The 23,247-nt window shown below is 42.1% G+C and overlaps 1 protein-coding gene across 1 annotated transcript in view; it reads left to right on the top strand.

Moving 5' to 3' along the window:
• The first annotated feature begins 989 nt into the window (after window positions 1–989).
• CRPPA (CDP-L-ribitol pyrophosphorylase A) overlaps window positions 990–23,247 on the top strand; it is an 88,642-nt gene continuing 66,384 nt past the window's right edge. The window contains exons 1-2 of the mRNA XM_063118439.1: window positions 990–1,207; window positions 11,571–11,850. Of these exons, the coding sequence (XP_062974509.1) occupies window positions 990–1,207; window positions 11,571–11,850 (498 nt within the window). The remainder of the gene's footprint in view (window positions 1,208–11,570; window positions 11,851–23,247) is intronic.

Genomic DNA, 23,247 nt, shown 5'->3' with positions numbered 1-23,247 from the left:
CTTTTAAATGAAGGAAATACTGAAATAGATGTACGCTATAGATGTACATAAAGCACACTGTAAAATAATATATTCACATATGATCCTGTACGTGTCTTCGGAGAAGCACAAGAGTTCAATAGGACCTACTCCCAGTTAGATGTATATAGGGATGTACCCTCAACTACATTGCAGCCCATGTTAAATAGGTTTTCAAATGGTCAGTAGCTCACTTCTTGAATCATAGAAAAAGGGTTGCATCCAATGTTAGAGTAGACCCACTGAAATGAATGGGGCAAGTTAGATTAATTCTTTGACATACTACAAACAACCCTTTCCATGTTTTGTTGGTTAACAAAACTCTATAAACATTGGGCTGGATAGAGATTTAGTCACAATTAAGCCTAGACACATTGAAATTAATGGGACGTTAATCATAATGAATTTAAGTCGCACTGATTTCAAGAGGTCTACTTTAAGTATGACTAAACCTGGATCCAATTCATGTTTTAAAAATGAAAAAGCGTTGGGTGGCTCAGAGTGATGAAGAAGCAATGACAATGAACACCAAAAGGAAGAATTGGAGCATGAGGCTGTTGCACCTTTCCGCACTGAACTACGGCACGAGGCTCTGGCTTCCGTTCCCGGGTTCTTCCAGAACTGCACGCGCATCACAAACGAAGGTTTTCTTCCCTATTCCCCTGTTCACTTCCGGGAGGGAATATTTAAAGGGCCAGGCGAGCACTTTTTATTAAATATGGGGCTGGGGGGGGGGTCGTTATTGTGTAGGGGAGAGAAAACGATCGACTGAGGGGGGCCGGTCCTTGCAGGCGGCAGAGTAAGCGCGCGTGTGCGGGGGGTGGTTTCTCTGACTCACGGGTAGGCTTGGGGCCAAAAGTGAAGTGGTCGGCAGCTCAAGCCCCTCTGAGCGTCGCGCGCAGCAAGGGCATTCCTTCCCTTGGGGCTGAGGGAAGGAGGGAGCGCAGGGAGCCGCCATTTGAACTTCCACAATGGAGCCGCCGGCGACCGATCTTAGGAAGGGCAGCTCTAGCGGCGACAGTAAACCCGAAGCGGCGGGGGCGGCTGTGCCCCGGGAGCGGCCGGTGTCGGTGGCAGCGGTGCTCCCTGCCGGAGGAAGCGGAGAGCGCATGGGCGGCGGCACGCCGAAGCAGTTCTGCGCCTTGCTGGGGAGGCCGCTCGTGAGCTACACGGTGCGGGCGATAGAAAGGTAAAGAAGAGGAGGAGGAGGAGGAGGAGGAGCCGCCACCGCTACTCCGGGCCCTTCCCACTCCTGAGGGAAGAGAACGCGGGGGCGGGCTTTCGTTGGTGCCTCCAACGGCTGTTTCCCTAATCCGCGCATGCGCACACGGGCTGTTGACCGGTGGTGAGGCCAGTGAATACGGCCTTCATACTTGTTGGACTACAACTCCCAGCATCCCCCAACCCCGCCGGGGAGCAGAATGGGGGAGGCTGCTCTGACATGAGAGGAATCATCATCATCTTGAAATACAACTAGGTTGAGATTTTTAAGTGGACACTGCCCTACTTGTAAGCTGACCATTTAATATAGAGATAAACATTAAATGAGAAGGGAGCTTATATGAAATAGAATTCACATGTACAGCTCTATTCTGTGCACTCTTCTTCACACAGTGCATGGTTAAATGATGAAATTTTCTACCACAAGATGTGTTGGCCACCAATTTGAATGGCTTTAAAAGGAGGAGAAAAACATTCTTGGGAGGAAAAGGCTATCAATGGCTACTAGTCCTGATGGCTATATGCTACCTCCAGTATCAGAGGCAGTATGCTTATGTACACCAGTTGTTGGAGAACATGGGTGGGAGGGTGTTCTTGTATTCATGTCATGCTTGTGGGTTTCCCATGGGTTGGCCACGGAACTGAATGCTGGATTAGATGGATCCTTGGTCTAATCTAGCATGACTTTTCTTATGTTCTTATGAATTATTATTATTATTATTATTAATAATAATAATAATAATAATAATAATTGTATCTCGCCCTTCGCCCAATACTGGGCCTCAAGGCAGCCTTACAAAATTTACATTTTAAAACCTAGGATTTTTTTTTTTTTTAAAAAAAACAATATTAAAACATTAAAGGTTTAAAATACACAACAATTTTACAAGTCCTTAACATAGATGGAGGACCAGATTATTCAAAGGACTGCCGGAACAAAGAGGTTTTTGCCTGCTTCTGAAAGTAAGAACCATTATGTTCAATAGGACTGACACCCAAGTGAATGTGCACACAGTTGCTAGACAATATGCCCCACTGAACGGGATACATCCTACTGTATGTCTACTCAGAAGTAATTCTTATTGAATTCAATGGGATTTACTCTGAAGTAAATGTGCAGAGAATTACAGCCTTAATTACCCGCTCACGCAGTGGGACACCAATTGTTTTATCAGGGCTAAAGTCTAACTCATCTATTAAGAGAACATTCAGAAAACTTTATACTTACTATTACAGACTCATGCTCACAAACAGAAGCTTAAGCACGATCTTAAGCATGTTCAGCTGGATATCCTATTGAATTCAGTAATGCTTATTCGCTGCTAGTGTGTTTAGAATTGCAGCCTTAGAGCTTGATCCTATTCAGTTAGATACACCTAATCCAATTTAAAGCAATGTTTTCCCCCCTAATTCTGTATAGGATTGGGCTGCAAGTGATTTGAGTATACAGCTGTCTATAAAACCGCCCCTCTGTATCCCAAGTATTTTCATATTCCAGATCGCAATTCTGTAAGATTGTTGGGAAAGAAATGGGCTGGAAGCATTATAAGGAATGTAATGCATAGGGTAGTGGCTCAGTAGTGGAGCAGATAGCTTTGCATGCAAAAAGGACTCCCAAATTCAATCCCTAGCATCTCCAGATAGGGCTGGAAAATCTCCCTTGTCTGAAAACCCAGAGAGCTGCTGCTAGTCAGTGTATGTTGGCTGAGTGGTCTGACTGGTATATCACCTGTTTTTCATTTACAACAGAATGCAACTGTTGAACTATACAGATTTTTATGACATTTTTTATGCTAAATTCAGTGTAATTCAAATGGTTATCTACAAAAGTTGAAGTAAAATAGGGTGACCATATTTTGGAAACCAAAAAGGACAACATGGCCGTCCCCAAGGGGGCATGCCCACCAACATGTCCAGCCCCCAAGAAGGTGTGCTCATGAACATGTCCAGCCCCCAAAGGGGTGTGCTCACCAACATGTCCAACCCCCAAGGGGGCATTCCCACCCAAACATGGCCTCGATCACATGTCTGATTTCACAGCACACACAGTTAAGAAACCTGTTCTACATAATAACTTAATGTTAAAATCACTGGAATAAAGAATAAGTGAGACATTCAATGTATTTTAAATTAACTTCACTCATTCCTACTTTTGCAGCTTTTGTTGTACTTTGAAGCTTTTGCTATACTCTGTGTGATACAGTCTCCCCTTCCCTCAAATATCTTTTCTGACTGCAAATCCTTCACTGGATGACCATAGTCTAACCTTTCCTGACATTTAACACTCTTTCCCTACCACCTTTCTCATATCCATACTCACAGATTCAGCATACCACTGAACAAATGAAGCAGTTGACAAGTACAGAAAAATCTAGTACAACAAACCAGCAACCAAGCATTCAGAAAAAGTATAAACTACTTTGTTGTTTATTCGTTCAGTCGTTTCCAACTCTTCGTGACTTCATGGACCAGCCCACGCCAGAGCTTTCTGTCGGCTGTCGCCACCCCCAGCTTCCCCAAGGTCAAGTCTGTCACCTCCAGAATATCATCCATCCATCTTGCCCTTGGTCGGCCCCTCTTCCTTTTGCCTTCCACTTTCCCTAGCATCAGCCTCTTCTCCAGGGTATCTTGTCTTCTCATTATGTGGCCAAAGTACTTCAGTTTTGCCTTTAATACCATTCCCTCAAGTGAGCAGTCTGGCTTTATTTCCTGGAGTATGGACTGGTTTGATCTTCTTGCAGTCCAAGGCACTCTCAGAATTTTCCTCCAACACCACAGTTCAAAAGCATCTATCTTCCTTCGCTCAGCCTTCCTTATGGTCCAGCTCTCTCAGCCATAGGTTACTACGGGGAATACCATCGCTTTAACTATGTGGACCTTTTTTGTCAGTGTGGTGTCTCTGCTCTTAACTATTTTATCAAGATTTGTCATTGCTCTCCTTCCAAGAAGTAAACGTCTTCTGATTTCCTGGCTGCAGTCAGCGTCTGCAGTAATCTTTGCGCCCAGAAATACAAAGTCTGTCACTGCCTCCACGTTTTCTCCCTCTATTTGCCAGTTATCAATCAAGCTAGTTGCCATAATCTTGGTTTTTTTGAGGTTTAACTGCAACCCGGCTTTTGCACTTTCTTCTTTCACCTTTGTCATAAGGCTCCTCAGCTCCTCCTCGCTTTCAGCCATCAAAGTGGTGTCATCTGCATATCTGAGGTTGTTAATGTTTCTTCCTGCAATTTTAACTCCAGCCTTGGATTCGTCAAGCCCAGCGCGTCGCATGATGTGTTCTGCATACAAGTTAAATAGATAAGGTGAGAGTATACAACCCTGCCGTACTCCTTTCCCAATCTTAAACCAGTCCGTTGTTCCGTGGTCTGTTCTTACCGTTGCTACTTGTTCGTTATAAAGATTCCTCAGGAGGCAGACAAGATGACTTGGTATCCCCATACCACTAAGAACTTGCCACAGTTTGTTATGATCCACACAGGCTTTAGAATAGTCGATAAAACAGAAATAGATGTTTTTCTGGAACTCCCTGGCTTTCTCCATTATCCAGTGGATATTGGCAATTTGGTCTCTAATTCCTCTACCTTTTCTAAACCCAGCTTGTACATCTGGCAATTCTCGCTCCATGAATTGCTGGAGTCTACCTTGCAGGATCTTGAGCATTACCTTACTGGCATGTGAAATAAGTGCCACTGTACAATAGTTGGAACATTCTTTAGTGTTTCCCTTTTTTGGTATGGGGATATAAGTTGATTTTTTCCAGTCTGATGGCCATTCTTGTGTTTTCCAGATTTGCTGGCATATGGCATGCATCACCTTGACGGCATCATCTTGCAATATTTTAAACAGTTCAGCTGGGATACCGTCGTCTCCTGCTGCCTTGTTATTAGCAATGCTTCTTAAGGCCCATTCGACCTCACTCTTCAGGATGTCTGGCTCTAACTCACTGACCACACCGTCTGAGCTATCCCCAATATTATTATCCTTCCTATACAGATCTTCCGTATATTCTTGCCACCTTTTCTTGATCTCTTCTGTTTCTGTTAGGTCCTTGCCATCTTTGTTTTTGATCATACCCATTTTTGCCTGGAATTTACCTCCGATGTTTCTAATTTTCTGGAAGAGGTCTCTTGTCCTTCCTATTCTATTGTCTTCTTCCACTTCCGCACATTGCTTGTTTAAAAATAATTCCTTATCTCTTCTGGCTAACCTCTGGAATTTTGCATTTAATTGGGCATATCTCCCCCTATCACTGTTGCCTTTTGCTTTCCTTCTTTCTTGGGCTACTTCCAGTGTCTCAGCAGACAGCCATCTTGCCTTCTTGGTTTTCTTTTTCTTTGGGATGTTTTTTGTTGCCACCTCTTGGACAATGTTGCAAACTTCTGTCCATAGTTCTTTCGTGACCCTATCTACTAAATCTAGTCCCTTAAATCTGTTCTTCACTTCCACTGCATATTCATTAGGAATATTAGTGAGCTCATATCTAACTGATCTGTGGGTCTTCCCTATTCTCTTTAGTTTGATTCTAAATTGTGCAATAAGAAGTTCGTGATCTGAACTACAGTCTGCTCCAGGTCTTGTTTTTACTGTCTGTATAGATGTCCGCCACCTTTGGCTGCAAAGGATGTAGTCAATCTGATTTCGGTGTCGGCTACTATTACCCTGCAAACATTAACCATGGAACAAAATGGACTAAAGGCTAGCACCTCTTAGCTTGTTTCAACTTCAACCAGACACAGTAAAAACAACAAAGAAAAACACACTGACCTCATTGACATAGCAATACCTAATGACAAAATTGTTGCTGAAAAGGAAGAGGAAAAGAGAGAGAAATTACACCACTGGCTAAAGAACTATGGCAACAGGAAAAACTTACAATTATTCCGTTAGTCACATCAGTCACCAGCACCACATCATGTATTTTTTTTACAGAAAATCTTCAGAAATTAGGCCTACCAAAATTCATACACACCAACATCCAGAAAGCAGTCATACTTAAGACATGTTTAATAGTCAGGAAATTTCTGAATCAGTAAAAGACAGCATGACTTGGCAAAGCCCATCATGTTCATCTAGAAAAACCACGAGCAAGAAAAGAGAGATAAATAATTATAATAATAATGGCAACCCTGTTAGTTTTTTTAAAGATTTTTAAGGACGAACAATTATCAGAATTTTTTACAAAACTTACATCGTCAATTATATCAAACAAATTGAAGAGGAAGGTCTATGGGTCAAAATGCATTATTTAATAGGAGGATCACCTCCACATCATCCCCCCCAACTCACACACAGAAAACTACAGCTCTCCCCCCCACACACACACTGCAAATATGCACATGCATCCATTCATAGTCAAATATCCAGGCATCCCATTCAGATGTCATCACATCAATACACTCACACACTGCCAGCACACACACACACACACACACACACACAGGTCACCCACTCCAAAACACACGCACAAACAACCAGGCACCCCATTCACCCATTCTCTCTCTCTCTCTCTCTCTCTCTCTCTCACACACACACACACACACCCCCTACCTCTCAGTCTTACCTCCTACTTGCTTCTTCGCTTGCTTCTTCTCCTACTTGCTTCTTCCTCTTGCTTCTTCCTTTGTCTTCCAGCTTCTTCCTTTGTCCTCTTGCTTCTTCCTTCTTCCTCTCACTTCTTCCTAGTCAAGGAGAAGGCCAGATCAGTGCTTGGGGGGAGGGGGGCTGGGGGACGCGTTCCCGGAAGTCTGGGAACGCGTCATCCAGCCCCCCCCCCCCGGGCCGATCCAGGCCTTCTCCTTGGCCGACACAATCATGCCAGCCAAGGAGAAGGCCAGAACGGCGCTTTGGGGTGGGGAGGGGAGGAGAACAAGTTCCTGGAAGCCCAGGAATGTGTCCTCCAGCCCCGTTTGCCCCGGGGATCCCTGTTTTTCTGGAGGTCTCTGGGGTTTTCCGGGTCATCTGGTCATCCAGTAAAGAAAGCTTTTAACTTAGCTATGTTAAATCAAAAAGGATATGGAGAAAATTTTTCAAGTCCTTTATAAATCAGATTGTGCACAGAAAAACTCACAGACACTTTGCTGCTTATAGCTCATATCTGATGCAGTTTTAAAGTCTGTGTAGGATTGAGCTTTCAAAGGTATCAGTAAATTCGTTCTTGTAAGGGGAGACATTTGAAGTGATTCTTGATTTAAATAAAAATATACTCCTTAAGAATGTTTAGAATAGACTCATTTTAGACAGATGGACTAGAATTCCAATCCCAATCCATCTCTGCAGACTCCCCAAAGAATAGACCCCATCAATATACAAGATCACACTTTTAAACTCTACAGTTATTAATTTGGAATAATTACCATCCCCCTAAGGATATTTTTAATTTCTCAAACTAGATAGCAATGGAATCGGTGACAGCTTAATTGGAGTACAGAGAAAAGAACAGAGGTATTGCAATGATAGGGGAGGGGAAATATAATGAAAAGGAAAATTGAGACAGAAATCTGAGGTTAGGGGTAAAAGTGTGAGGATGGGGATGGAAAAGAGATTGTGTGTGAAAGAGAAAGGGAAAATGGTAGATATATGAAGGGTAGAGTGAAGGAAAGCCAAGTGATGGACAGTAAGTGTTTTTTCTAAGACTTGGGCCATAGCTAGACCTAAGGTTTATCCCTGGATCGTCCAGGGGTCAAACCTGTTCATCTAGGTGACACACAGGGGATCTAGTGCTCAGGCAGGGGCAAACCCTGGATGATCCCAGGATAAACCTTAGGTCTAGCTGTGGCCTTGGTTCCCACTTTCTGGATGGAGCACATTGTGACTGCAGCAGAATAAAAATATAAAAAGAAAGGGATCGGAGAAGGCACGGAAATGGGACTTAAGTTCTGAGGCATAGGAAAGGAAAAGGAGGGTAACAAAGCTCTACAAGGTACTGCTGCTGTTGGTAGCAAACCTTCCGTGCTCTTGTTGTCAGTTTTGCTAGAAGGTCCCTTTTCCCACTTCTAGTAGGTGGAAGAGTATCCTGACCTGGCTGATGAGCATACCTGCATCATGTGCCTCAGCCTTGTTTTATACAGCAGGTGGCTGTGGGAAAATCTTGCTTAAAAAGGTACCACCTTTTCTTGCTTAAGTTTCTTGCTTAAAACTCCCTGCTTTAGTTATACATTATCTACAACAGCAACTGCCTCTTGTGCCTGCGTTGCAGAAGTATACTAAAAGCAAAAAATAAAATAATAATAATAAAAAATGTCTCCTTACATTTTGCTTCTACCAGCTTGTCAGAGATGCTGATGTTAGAGCATTTTTTCAGTAGGTTGAAACTGGCAGCCATACAATTTGGGATTTTTTGTGGGGCAGCATTTAGATTAGACTGTCCCCAGGCTGTGGTTACCATGACATTTGCATTGTAATGGGTCAATTGGTATCACTAAATGGTACCAATTGGCAATATCATTGGGGTTGGCATTAAACGTGTTCCATGCTCCTGATGGGGTGCTCTTTCCCATGCTGTACACATCCCCGATCACGGCGGAAGAATTGGTGCAGGGGAATCCTTAGCTTCTCCCTGATTTCCTTTGCACCATTGCTTTGGGCAAGAGGTGGAGTCAATGGTTTGTTTATCTACTCCCACTTGCAGCAGGAGTGATCAGACAGCATTTAAGAGCATGTTTATTGTGGCATGCAGTACCTTCCAGGGTCAGAAGGGATTTCCCAGTGGTTGGCTTTTCTGTCTCAGCAAGCTTTCACACTTGGGCAGAAGAGAGCACTTGAATTCAGTTAAAGTTACAAATTACTCAGCACAGATGCCAAGTGAAAGAGATGGTACTTAGAGAGGAAGGAACAAGGCTGTCATTTGTATATAAAACTATGTGTAACCCTGTTCTCTAATACCTCCAAAAGATGCCAGAGGAGGAGATTAACCACCATCCCCTCCCACAAAACCAAGTGGTGGTAGTGGTAACACTGGTGTATGTGGATGCAGCTGACAAATAATTTCATTATCATTGGCTTCTGCATACTGCAACATTAATGCATGGGTTGATAAACTTCTAGTGTTGTAACCCTGAGCTTATGCTCCTTCTCTGGCTTTTTAACTCCCCCCCCATTTGTGCCATTATCCACATTGATATTTTCTCCTTCCCAAGAAGCCTTCTATGACCCCATCCTGGGTGGGTTGCCTTCATTCTTTATAGATGCCAGAGGATTACTGTGTCTTGCTTTGAGCTTTGGCAGCACTTTATACTGTGTCATGCTAACAATTTAATTGGCTCCTGCCTCAATCTCTGGGTCTCATCAGCAGCTAGTACCCTTCTCAGAAAACACATGAAAAGAACACCCCCATCATTTGTGGCCTCTTTCCAGTAATTGCAGACCTTCTCTTCGTTTTCAATTATTGTTTGATGGCATCTTGCCCTGATCAGGCACCACCTATTCCCTGGCCATATATAAAAAATATTTTTAGCTAGGAAAATCAAGTATTCCCCATCCCCAAAGGGTACCATGTGATGTACCTTTTTTTGAGAGCTGGCGGTTTCTAAAAGAAGGGACATCTGGAAAATGTTAGTTGCACATTTTAGCACAAAGTGGGAGGTACCATAATGTTCCAGAATCTTTTTTCTTATAAAGGAATTCTGATCTATGATTAGCTTTGTGATCTACTTTTTGATTAAGTCTGCTTAGCAAAAGGCAGAACATGATTACAGCTACTATTGAGTACAACAGTCACTTCTTTTCTAGGTTAAATTAAGATGTCTCCTAAATTGTCCTGATAAAATTAATTCTTGGATTTCCATAATATTCCACTTTTTCATAAGTGAAGATAGTTCTGAGGGAGTCAAATGAACCATAGCAACGGTTCTCAATCTCCTCCCTGTGGACTGCTTGAAATTAATTTTTTTGTTCTACAAATCAAGTGCATAACATATTTTGATAACCATAGTCTTGCCTTTATAATACAATGGATTTGCCTGTTTTTGTTGGCAAAGTTCTGTGGGTGTAAAGTTTGTCAGCTTTAGCCTTAGCTCAGGTTCAGTTTTCATATTTCCAAACAGAGAAGCAAGATGGTGGTTATCAACCTTTCTGCAGACTACTTGGACTTGTCAGATTACCCATGGTTTGAGAACCTCTGTAATATAGGGTACCAAAGAAATGTCAAACGTTTATGAGAGAATGGGATGTTCTGTCTTTTGACCTCCTTTCCCAAGCTTAAATATAATCTCTTAATAGAAAACATGAATTCTCCACTTGGTGTCAATTAAGAAATAGACTGTCATCTGAAAACATGTACAGTTTGTGATCGTTTTTAAAGCAAAACTAAATGAATGGGGAAATACTTTATTGGGTGGGTTCATACGTCATACTAACTCACCCTGTGATAAGCCACTATGGGTTGGTTGTTTGCTCAACAACTCATGGTATCCCTGACGGACAATTGGGCTTGCCATGAGCTTGTTCTCCTTATTCTTCCAGCTGGCTCCGGCGCATATCCCATGCAGCTTTGCAGCAGAGCCCATCTTGTCTCCTCCCCACTGTGATTGCTAACCCTTTTCGTTCGCTACTCCCCCATCCCCTATCCTTCAGAAGTATGCATATTGGGTCATAGGTCCCCCCCCCCCCATTCCTTCACAAGTATGCGAGCCTTGTCAATTTCCTTGTATGTTTCAGCTGTCAAAGGGAGTGCCAAAAGCTAATTTGTTCACAGTTGCCAAGGTCCAGGGAAAAATAATACTAAGGGAGAGGAGGAACCCATTTGTGCAGCTGATTAGCGCTGAAAACCCTTTCCAGACTTGCTGGACACTCGGGGAAGTGTTGAATGGGAGGAGGACACTGACCTCTCTCTCAGACAATAGCTCCACTCGATCCCAAATCATCAAGTTGGATCCAAACTTAGTCATACTTAGGGTGGACACATTGAAATAAATGAGATTTAGTCATTATTTCAATGGGGTTTTTGCAAGTATGACAAAGACTGTATCCAACCCAGTATTTTCCTATGCCTAAATAACATTCTGAATCTTTAACAAATAGACCGTAGTTGTGAATTATTTTGGGGCACAGGCTTGAACTTGTTACTGTAACCATTTCTTTTGGGTAAAACATCATCTGGCCAGTACATTATTACTTCACTGCAGCTCTGAACAGGTGCATGCGTGCTTGTTTCTCTCTCCCCCCCCCAAAAAAAAATACTGAAGTAACAAACAAGTATACTTGTAGAAACTCTGGAAGATACTTTTACAAATAAACATATACATTTTTACAGTCAGAACAAACTTTAAGTACAAAAGAGAGTCCCAAGAATGTTTAAGAATGTGCATAAAATTATTTTCTTTATTGTTTTATAGAATCAGCTGGATATCTGATATTGTCGTGGTGGTGTCCTCAGAAAATGTTGAAATAATGAAGTCTATTGTAAAAAAATATGGGCACAAGCGGACAACAGTGGTCGAAGGTGGAATAACTCGTCATAGATCGATCTTCAATGGATTGAAAATATTTGTAAAAGGCAACCAGCTTGGTTCCTCACTACAGAAACCAGAAGTAGTAGTAATCCATGATGCTGTCAGACCATTTGTTGAGGAGGAGATTCTTTTTAAAGTAGTTATGGCTGCCAAAGAACATGGGGTAAGTATTGCAAAATCACGAGATTGTTTAGTGTTGTAGTAATGTTGTGATATAGTTTAATTGGAATTAATTCAAGATGTGATTATGTGAAAAGGTAACTAGTAAACAGCTCGTGTGCAATATACCTTAGAAATTCCTTCTTCTCTTGTGCCCTATTGATGTGTATGACCTCTTTAGGGTACTGTGTCAGGTTCAGTCACTTAGGATATAAGATTTCTTGGTGATTGTTTCCAACTCAAACTCACCAGAGTCCAAGTAAATTCTGGGAGTATTATAAGGCTCTGTTTCAACTAGCCTTTGGGCTCATGGTTATGTTGGGAGAGGGTGGGGCAATGTTAATTAAATGGATGAAAATTATACTCTGTTTTTAGATTATATTTATTTTTGTTACATGCTCTTTTGTTACTTTTTGGTGTGACCACACTTGGAATACTGTGCACAGTTCCAGTTACATCACCTAAAAAGATTCTTCTAGAGTTAAAAAAGGGGCAGCAAAGGGCAACTAAAATGATCAAGGTGTTGAAACAACTCCCCTACAAGGAAAGGTTGAGACTGGGACTGTCTAGCTTAGAAATGAGGCAAGTAAAGGGAGACATAATAAAGGTGTACAAAATTATGTATGGTGCAGAAAACATGGATAGGGAGACATTTTTCTCCCTCTCTCATAATACTAGGACCCAGGGTCACCCCATGAAGCTGATTGGTGGGAGAGTAAGGACATATAAAAGAAGTACTTCTTCACACAGTGCGTAGTTAAACTTTGGAAATAACTACCACAAGATATGTTGATCACCACATTTGAATGGTGATTAGCTTTAAGCTCGCCTTCTGCCCAGTGGGCCAGGATGAAGGCCGGGCCCTGGAGGTTCCCTTCTCCGGCCCAGCTTGTCTGCCTGCCAAAGCTGCGCCCGGCTCGCTCCCCTGCTTCCAGGAAACCACACGGAGGTCAGCTTCTATTAGAGCCTCTGTTGCCATAGTGACCAACGTACCACCACACTTTACTCTAGGCAGGCTTCTTGATGGCTACAGGCCAAAGTGCTCTTGCAGACCCCATGGAAATCCGGGACTCACTTGCCCTGCTCCCACAAAGAACACCAGAAGGGAAAACAATGGAGAGTGCAACGATCACACCAAACAGAGTGTGTTAAAGTACTTAGCATGCAAAAGCTGGAGGAAACTCTTCCCACTCTTGGACTAGCATCATCTGATGGCGCTCCCTGGCTTCCAGTCCCTCAGCCAAACACAGTGGCACAGGAGCAGCTGCCTCCCAAAAACAGCCTTGGGACACTCCGAAGCACACACTCCCGACACTAAGGGCCCTCGCAAGAGGCCCTGGACTCATGTCCAGCCCAAAGCTCTTTTCACACAAGGCACTTACAGTCCTGGAGAACCCCCCAGCCATTTGCTTCTGTCATGCGAAGGAGAATCAGAATGTACTCCATATGCCAACCTACAGGACTCTTCCCCGCTGCCCCTTCAGAATCAAACCTACTGGGTACCCAGGTCGGTGGATAGATGCTGAGGTGGATTTTTCCTTCACTGGATTTGCCTCTCATCTGCTCCCCTGTCATCACAGTCCATCTTCTGGACCCTTTCCAACATCCTTCTTGAACTGGAGCACAATGTACCTTCCCAAAACGAGCTTGGCTGGTTGGCAATCCAGAGATCCCAATTCCAGATAGGGCATGACACTCCTCGCCAAAAGAAGGCTTCCAGGCAGATCCTAGCAGACATGGCTTCTCATCTCTCAGGGAGGAGCTCCTTCTTCTCAGTCAGACCAGCTCTGGACTACGCTTGAAAATCATAGAATCATAGAATCATAGAATAGCAGAGTTGGAAGGGTCCTACAAGGCCATCTAGTCCAACCCCCTGCTCAATGCAGGAATCCACCTTAAAGCATCCCTGACAGATGGTTGTCCAGCTGCCTCTTGAATGCCTCTAGTGTGGGAGAGCCCACAACCTCCCTAGGTAGCTCACCACCCCCTGCCCTCTATTTTAAGCTGTCATTTTTTGCAATGCCCTTCAAGTCTTTCTTGGTATCAGATAACAAGGTCTACAAGGTCAATCCTTTATTCTCTTCCCCACTCCACAAGGCAGCAGTCCCTTTGCATGGTAGGTCCCCTCCCCTTGCTGCCTCCCATGCCCAATCATGCTGTAGTATCAATTTCCAGGACAGACAGTACTCCCAGGGGGGAATTACTGGGGCCTGCCCCGTTGGAAGATCGTTCTGTCTCTCATGCACATGCAAAGATAAACAGGGCCACCAGAGCCTCCCAACCCCTTCATTATGCAGAATGGAAAGACAGGGGTAGCACATCAAGTTACTTATCTGTAAACCACCGAGAGAGCTTCAGCTATGGGGCGGTATATAAATGCAATAAATAAATAAAATAAATAAACAAATAGGGGATGGACAAATTCATGATGTTTCTTTCCCTTCCATCCTCACTTATTATTGTTATTATTATTATTATTTATTTATATAGCACCATCAATGTACATGGTTCTGTACAGAGTGAACAACTGAATAGGGGATATACTATATTCAAATAAATGTAAGATCCTGTTGTTCAGGTTTTTTTACCCTGAAATGCCAAAGTTCCAATTCTGATTTTACATGGGGTTTGTCTTGATGAAGGGTTTGCCTCAGGGTGGATTTGGAGTGGCAGCAGGTCATCTACATGACGCAGCCACCGTTGCGAAGCCATCCAGGGGCAAACCCCAGAAACTCCGCTTAAAAAAAGGTCAGGCACTTATCCCAACTTCTTTGGCTGCGGAACTGGTGGTGCCCCCTGATTGGTCGCCATCAGCTGGGCTGGACAGGGAAGTGGGCAGATCTCCAGGAGCTCCAAGTCAGGAGAGCTGGTCAGGCACTGCACGTCCCTGTAAATAAATAATAATAAAAAACCCACGGTGGTGGTGGGGAAGGAGAGGAACGGGACAGCTGGAGGGAGGTCAGAGGGAAGAGAGCCTATTCAGATCCGGATGCCCTGTTGTTCCCCGCTGTTGTTGTTGTTGTTATTTAATCTGAAATAATAATTTTTAAAAAGGCAGGGAGAGGAATGGGGCAGCCAGAGGGAGGTCAGATTGAGGAGAGCCAGCTGCCCTGTTCCTCCCCGGTGCTTGGCCCGGCTCCGGCAGTGGCGGCAACTCCACATTGGCGCTCCTTCCTGTGCAGATGCCAGGAAGGAATACCAATGTGGGAGCCCAAGGCCTCGTGGTGCTGCCACACCGCCATCAATACAGGGGCTGGGATGCAATCCCTGGGACCAATGGTTTTTTTTAGAAAAATAAATGAACAGGCCTCTAATCACAAATATCGAAGCCTTTTAGGGAAGAATTGCCATTGGAGATTCACTAACTAAGCCTTAACGACTTTCAAAAGCAATGTAAATACTAAGATGTTAGTGGCTGGTGATGACCATAAGGGGTGATTTAAGATTTCTATTGTTGTATTACAGAAGTATGTTTTATATTCATATTTGAGGATTGAGCCTACAGTAGGGATTGGTAGACTTCAAGCTTAACAGATGTATTTTGTTTTTTATTAGAGGTTCATGGTATGGTTCACCAGAGCCATATGCAAAATGGTGGCCCAGGGAGACTTCTGTACACTTAAATTAAGGACCACACTGCCTCTGAGCACATGCTCAGCCCAAGAATTCATTTCCTGTACCAGAACTAAGTTCATAGTCCTTTCACATACTGGATACACACATAGTTCTCCCCCCCACCCCCACCCCAAGCTTCCTTTGTTAGAACAGTCTAATTTATGGAGTGGGGGGAGATTTAGTTGTTGCTATTGTTAAAACATTAGGATTCAGAAATTGTTGCTGATCTAGTGCAAATCACCCTGAGAGCTACCATTAAATCCTGATCTACCTTCTGCCTACCCCTGACCTACAGCAGCATCCTATCTTTGGATCTAATGAAAAACAACCACAAGGTTACTTTTTGTTGCCACTGTAAATAGAAGAACGTAGATTAAAATCCTGCTTGCATACTCCCTTCTTGTGAGGAACACCATTTAGAGAAAATCACTCTAAAACCTGCAAAACTGCTATAAGAAGTAGAATTAGTTAGAAATCTACATAAATAAACAAAGTAAGGTTAAATCTTCTCTATGAAAAGTAATTATTTCCTTTTGCATTATGTATTTAGACTTCCTGGTTTTTAAAAAAATCTGGCTGAAACATCACATTAAATCACTCATGCAACAAAGATGATGCTATATTAGAGTTCAGTTCTGCATACCATATAGATAGCATAATTCTAAGAAGTTTTAATGTTCTTAAAATGGCAATTGATCAAGTAGGATATTGCACTCCTTAATTCCACTTGTCAGTAGAATAAATTACTGTATTACATTTACTAATCAGCTTGTTATTTGCCTTCAGGAACCAAATGTGCAACTTACCAGAACTACAAAATTATGCCTTAATAAATTAATTATATGAAACAATCTCCGGGTTATTTTGGAATATAGCTTTGTAACCAATTAAATTCCATTTATGTTTTGAAGCAATTTCTAATTAAAATTATACATTTCTAGAAACCAATTTTTTTGTTGCCACTACAAGTTGTGGAAGGTAGTGGAAACAGAAGAAGGCAGCATTCCAAAGCCCCTAGCAATTTTTTATTGCCAACAATTTAAACAGCACCACAAAGAAAAATGCCTGCAGCATGTTGTTTTTTTTAAAAAAAATGAACGTGTCAATCCTGCTTGAAATATAGGATTGAAAGGCAGAGATACCTTAATTGCAACAAAGTTTAAATTAAAAATGATTCTCCCTTTGCAACTTTTACTGTTGTAAGTAAAACTGCAACAATTGAAAGCCTTTCACGTTTTCAAGAATCTAATAATCAATTTTCTTCTTTAAAAAAAAAGAAAATGCAGGCAACAAACTAAATAATGACAAGGATTTTTTTAGACATTTAGATCAACATTTAGTGTGTGAAATTACCTATATTGAATAAAATACATAAATATTGTCCTCTATATTTAACTGTGATTATAACTGAGTTTTGTAAGGTGTTTTGCTATACCGTAGGAAGAAATCTCTTAAACTGATGTTGTGGCAGTTTAGGAAAATGTCATGCTAGAGGAGACATTTTGGAAACACAGAGGGTTTGATGGACTGAATGCACAATCCTATACATGCCTACATAGAAGTAAGTCCCATTGAGTTCAATGAACTTACTCCCAGGTAAGTAGACATAGGATTCAGCTACACCTGTATCTAAGAGCTTATAATGGAACACGCAAAGTACTGTACTAATGGGCTATGTCATCCTCACCTCCAGTTACACTAAGGCACATCTTTACAATGTGAAAATGCCTATTAAGGTTTCTAAATCTTAATTTATATCATGTTTTTATTGCTATATAAAGCCTGGATATGTATTACATGACAGGAGGTACAGAAATATTTAATTGAAAATTTGTTTTTTCTTTCCTTAAACATGAACTTTCAATGTTGGTTGCAGCAGACACAAGTGGATAAAAACTGAGCAGTCGTCTACTGTGCGTGAGGAATAATGTGCACCTTGGCTATCAGTGTGGCTGAGAATATGCCACTCTGTAATGCTTCACATCTGTTCTTAAAATACATGTTTGCAGAACAGGCCTGTTATCCACGTGCAGTGGAATGAAGTGGCACTGTCATTTGGTGGTAGAATGAACTACACTTTCTTCATCGTGGTCTCTGTGCATCACACATATGGGCTTTGCGCCTGCGCAGAGACCGAACCGGAACCTTCTATAGCTAAGTGGAACGTTTTTGGTGGGAACCCCTCCCCCACGCTACCGCGCATGTCCATGGGGTTCCCGCCCTTACCTCAGTTCTTCGTCGTCCGCCATTGTGCCTAGTCGCAGGTGCCTGAGCCGCATGGCATTCTGCAAATGTGTTAAGTGTGGGGCAAAACTTCCTCCGACCGACGGACACTCCTTGTGCGTTCTCTGCTTGGGCGAAGGCCACAAAGTAGAAGCCTGCCATCACTGCATGGCATTTACCAAGCAGACGAGGAAAAACAGAACGGACTGTTTACGTGCTATCTTGTGGGAAAAAGCTCTCAGAGCCACAGACACGACCGAAATGGACAAAACGGCACCGAGTAAGACCGTTCGAGACCGCAGTACCGAAAAGTGCGACAAAACCAGTGCGAACAATAGGGCATTGATACCCCTCACGCCTGGGCGGTCATTGGCGAGCTCCGCGGCCAGAAAAATTACTAAAAAGGCCCGGACTCCCAAGTCTTCTTCCGACGCTGAGAAGAAGAAGAAGGACGGGGAGAAACATTCCAAGAGGTCCCCCTGGTCCTCTAAACCTATCCAGACTCAGTCAACTACTCCTTCGGCACCTACGGTCCCTGTAACTGTCTCGGTACCGAGACCTCATTCGAGACCGACATCTGAATTACCCTTGATACCGAGGCGACCTCAGAGCCTATCAGAAGGCAAAATTAGGGATTCAGCCTTGGTAGCTTCATTACGGGATCCACCAATATACAATATTGTATATGCTTGTGGATATACAATATTTTTAGTTGTTCCATTGTCTGTGTAGATATAGAGATTGTCTGGTTTGCCGACTCTAGAACACACAACATATAATTGTCCATGTGAGAAGCAATCTGTGTCTAGATCTAAACCGCACAATTCTAAAGATTGGCCCTGAGCTTTGTTGATGGTGATTGCAAACGCCAATCGAATTGGGAATTGCAATCTCTTAAATTGAAATGGCATATCTGTTGGAATCATAGGAATGCGAGGAATGAGGACATCTTCACCTTTGAAAGGTCCTGTCAAGATTGTTCCTTCTACGACGTTGCTCAGTAATTTTTTTACTGCAAGCCGCGTGCCGTTGCAAAGTTTTGGCTGGTTGATATTTCGCAACATGATAATTGGCATGCCGATTTTCAATTGCAGTACGTGCGGTGGCATCCCTGGCAGATCGAGTGAATTCAAAAATTCTGTTGGATAATTAACCGCTTCATCTGCTTCCACAACAGTGTCGATGGACTTGTATGTGACTGCCTCGCTTTGAATGTTAGATTGAATAATATTGTTAAGTTCGTAGACGTTTTTGTTCTTGGCCGCAAGAATAGCTCGTTCACTCAGCCAATCGTGATTCTTATAATTGGTTTGAATATTTGGAAATACTTTTTCAACCAATTCTTCTTTTGACGTCACTAAATTACAGAAGTTATGAGGTAATAAAATTCGTCCTGAGGTCAGATCAACCGGCACCTTTCCGTTCCCACTTTCCAGCAATTGACGTGAGAATATCTCAGCTGATCGATCGTTTTGCAGCTGGACACGCATATTTGTAGTTAATTTTAACGTCTTTACGTGTCGCCACAAAGTGGAGTATTTCAGGCAAGCATTTATTTCGTCCGCTGGTGTCGATCGAGGAATTACAGGTAATGTTTGCCTGAAATCTCCTGCAAGCAATATTAATGTGTTCCCAAATGGTCTGATGTTTCCATGCAAATCTTGCAATGATCTATCAAGAGCCTCGAGTGATTTTTTGTGTGCTATTGTGCATTCATCCCAAACAATAAGTTTGCATTTTTGTAATATTTTTCCCATGCCGGATGCTTTGGAAATGTTGCACGTGGGAGTTTCAATGAATTGTATGTTTAATGGCAATTTCAAAGCGGAATGAGCAGTTCTTCCACCAGGTAGCAATGTCGCAGCTATTCCGGACGACGCAAGAGCTAAGGCTATGTCATTTTGGGATCGAATTGCTGCCAGAATCAATCTAATTAGGAACGTTTTACCAGTTCCTCCTGGCGCATCTAAGAAGAAGATTTCTCCAAACCCGTTATTGATGGTTTTCATTATTTGATCGTAAATGCGTTTTTGCTCAAGCGTTAGCTTAGGAATATTTGATTGCACATACGACAAAAGATCATCCGTGTTGTAATTTTGTTCACGATGCAATTCTACATCGAACGAAGCAGCAACAGTTCGATTCGGTGATGGCATTCCCAATTGATTGAGAACCCTAAGCACAAATCTTCAATCATTATCAACGCTTCGTTGTAGATTTCTGGTGTGAAATCCATGTTTATATTTGAATTTTCTTTGCGTATTCGATGGAGAATATCTTCAGCCATGTCCGATTTATATTTCTCCCATAACTCTGTTGGAGATGAAGGAGAGCAGGTGGTCAATATGATTGCAAACAATGCACAAATTTGATTTGGATGTGACATGTTGCACGCGTCATTAATGCATACATCCCAGTGTCGGTCGTTCTCCAATAAATTCAGAGCTTGACATGCACTGCGGAAAGTGGCATGTGTAATGCCGTTGACAATTCTCAATTGATGGAAAGACGTTGGACCGGGCACATTTACCAACAGCATGCGAAGAAAGAAGCATTCATCTTGATTGGGATGCACGGTGTACAGTCTGCCTATCGTTGTTTCTTTGAATATGCCAGGTTGTCCATCGACTCGATCTGAAGCTGTAGAACGTGATTGCCGTGCTCGCAATCGTGCATCCTCAAGTCTGGCTGAACGTTGCTTGCCTGGTTCCTTGGCACGTATTTGAGGCATTCTTTTTCTTTTTTTCTCGTTTGCTGATGCCTGTTCTTCCTCAGTCTGATTTGCAATTTCTCGTCGCAGTGCTTCCGCTCTGCGAGTACGACGACCTAAGTGTGATCTTCTGTGAGGCATTATTTGGATGAAGTAAATCAAATTGTTTGGTTTTTAAAAAAGGATGTTTTTACGGTGAGGAGGTTAGCGGAAACTCCTGGCAGTTACCTTTCTTCAGAACGTGTAACTGTCACAGGTGTGACATCTATATTCACTCAGCCAATTGTGAGAAAACATGAAAATAGGAGAGGAGGCAGAGGCAGTGGATTGGCCTACTGGTTGGCGATGTCACAATGATCAGCAGGACTGGTTTTGAGGAGGCCTATTTCTTCGATTTTAAGACAAACCTTTGACCCCGTATAGAACATAGTTACATAACAACGCTCGCGTATTCGAATGCAACGTTGTGTCAAAATTTCAAAGCAATCGGTGAAGAACTTTCGGAGATATAACGTCTGTTTCGAACGGACATTTACATTTTTATTTATATAGATGCTGCCCCATAGCCGAAGCTCTCTGAGCAGTTTCATAGTATGGTGGCTCTTTATATCCTCTGGTATTTCTGTATTAAATGATTGTGCCCAATTCTTTTGGCTTCTGCTGGTTCTCGGATGGCTTACAGTATAATCCTGTTCAGGTCCGCTCAGATGCAAGTCCCATTGAATTCAATGTATTCATGTATGTGTGTATTCATGTATGTGTGCAGTCATCTCTTTTAAACAGACTTTCTGTATTCATATTAGCTGCTGGAGAGGACCTATAAGTATAACTATTTTTGGTTAAAATATGGCTTGTATTTTTATTATCCTTTTGTCTGATATATTTTTTATGAGTTTTGTATTATTTATGAACTGAGAGTGCAATCCTATGCATGTTTAGACAAAAAAGTCCTACAAAAGCTGGAAGATGTAGTACTTGTTTCTGTCTAAACATACATAGAATTGCACCCTGAATTGGAGTTAAAAGTTTGTTTATAGATTTATGGTAGTATTTTTATTATCAGATTTTTTTCCGATTGCAAGACTTTTAAAATTATTGTATTTGCCTTTGTGGGATGTTGGCCACTTTAGGCTTCCTTTTGGAGGGAAAAGTGGGATACAAATAAATAAAATGTCATTATAATATAAGTGTGCCAGATTCGAACTGGCATTTTCTGTATGTTGTGGCAATCCCAAGAAAGGCTGCACCGCTGCTCTTTTTGTTCCTGTGTTGACCTCCAGAACACTGCTGAATATAAGTGCGAAGCAGTCCTTAAAGTTGCCTTTGGGTGATTTTCATTTTTCTTTTAGATGCTATATGTGTAGCTCAATGCAAGGTTTCCTGCTCCACAATGTCTTTTTGAAAAGCCACTTCATGATTTTTTCCCCTCCCCCGGAGCCATATGTGATAGATCCAGGGACCAGTTGAAAACAGTCCTCGTGCAATTAGTGCATGTCATTTCATTGAGAAGTGCAAGTCTGTAACTTAAACAATCAACAGCCCTGAGTCATGTATCTTTCTTCTGATTCCCAATTTGCCTCAGTATTGTTGTAAAATGAGCTACTGTGCTTGCACATGCATGCAGCTGCTTGTTATCTAATAATGAACCCGGCAAATTTTCTTGTGCAGTGTTAGAAATTCAGGACAATATTTCCTTGTCCCTCCATCAGCTGCAAGAGAAACATAGAGCTGCTCTGCCTTGATTTATTGACATTAACAAGATATTTGACATGGTCAGCAGAGTGGCCCTCTACAAAATCGTTGGGATACTCATGCTCCACAAAATTTACTGGCCTTATGCAATCCTTCTCTTGCCCTATGTTCTATTCAGTGTTCAAATTTTCAGGTATGCGTTGAACCTTTTAGTATTTTTTTTTCTTTTGACTTCCTTTGCTGTCGGGCAGGAAGCCAGCAAGTGGTGGGCAGAGGCAGAAGTGGTCTTGTACAGCCTCTAGATTCTATTCCTAGCTTCCTTCAAATTTTAGATACTTCACTACAGTGCTCATTAGTAAAATATTGTTTCCCCTAAGGCAGTCTGAAGGACTTCCCCAATGATTCATAACTTGTGGGACACTATATACCATTCAGTTCTAAAATTATGACTATCCCAAATTAGGCTGCTGGAATACAGATTATTAAGTAGTTCTAATTTAAAATTATTTAAAGTCCAGTGCAGAGTGAATATTTCTTGTATAGGGAGCTTTTTTCTGCATAATTTACTGTACATCACAAAAACATTGATGGTATTCATTGTAGAGCTCCATCCTTTACAACTTTGAAATTCCTAAGTACTTCTTTTAAAAGGATAATGAAACCCTTCCTAACAGTTTATGATCTGAAACCTGGTTTTATTTCACACTTTCACCTTTTTAACAGGTCATGAATCATTGGTAGCAGGTAGTATTTAAAGAAATTTGCTTTCCGAGGTTGTTATAGTAAAAAGAAGCTTTCAACAAAGCTTCTTTGTGGGTGAAAGGATTTTGCTGGTTAAATCCAAGCTGTAAAAAAATAAAATAATGGTTAACCTAAAGACTAAATGCAGCAGAAAATTGGGAACTAGTGTGCCGAATCTATAAGAAAAGAGAGACCTTCCTCAAGAAAGATTGCTGCAACTGATTAGAACCTTCAGTTTATTTGAGTGTCTATGAAGTTCCTGTCTGTCATGAACAGATCATGTTCTGTCTTTAGAAGAACTATTGTCTACTTCTGCAGAAAACCACTGTGTATTTCTTTTTAAACAATATACACTTAAACAACTGGAATAATTACCATGCCTTAAAAGAGCAGTTTATTCGTTCAGGATATAATGGCATT

The sequence above is a fragment of the Elgaria multicarinata genome, chromosome 1, assembly GCF_023053635.1.
Source record: "Elgaria multicarinata webbii isolate HBS135686 ecotype San Diego chromosome 1, rElgMul1.1.pri, whole genome shotgun sequence".
Lineage (NCBI taxonomy): Eukaryota > Metazoa > Chordata > Lepidosauria > Squamata > Anguidae > Elgaria > Elgaria multicarinata.
The sequence above is the reverse complement of the archived record's forward strand: the minus strand, read 5'-3'. Positions and strand labels throughout refer to the sequence as shown.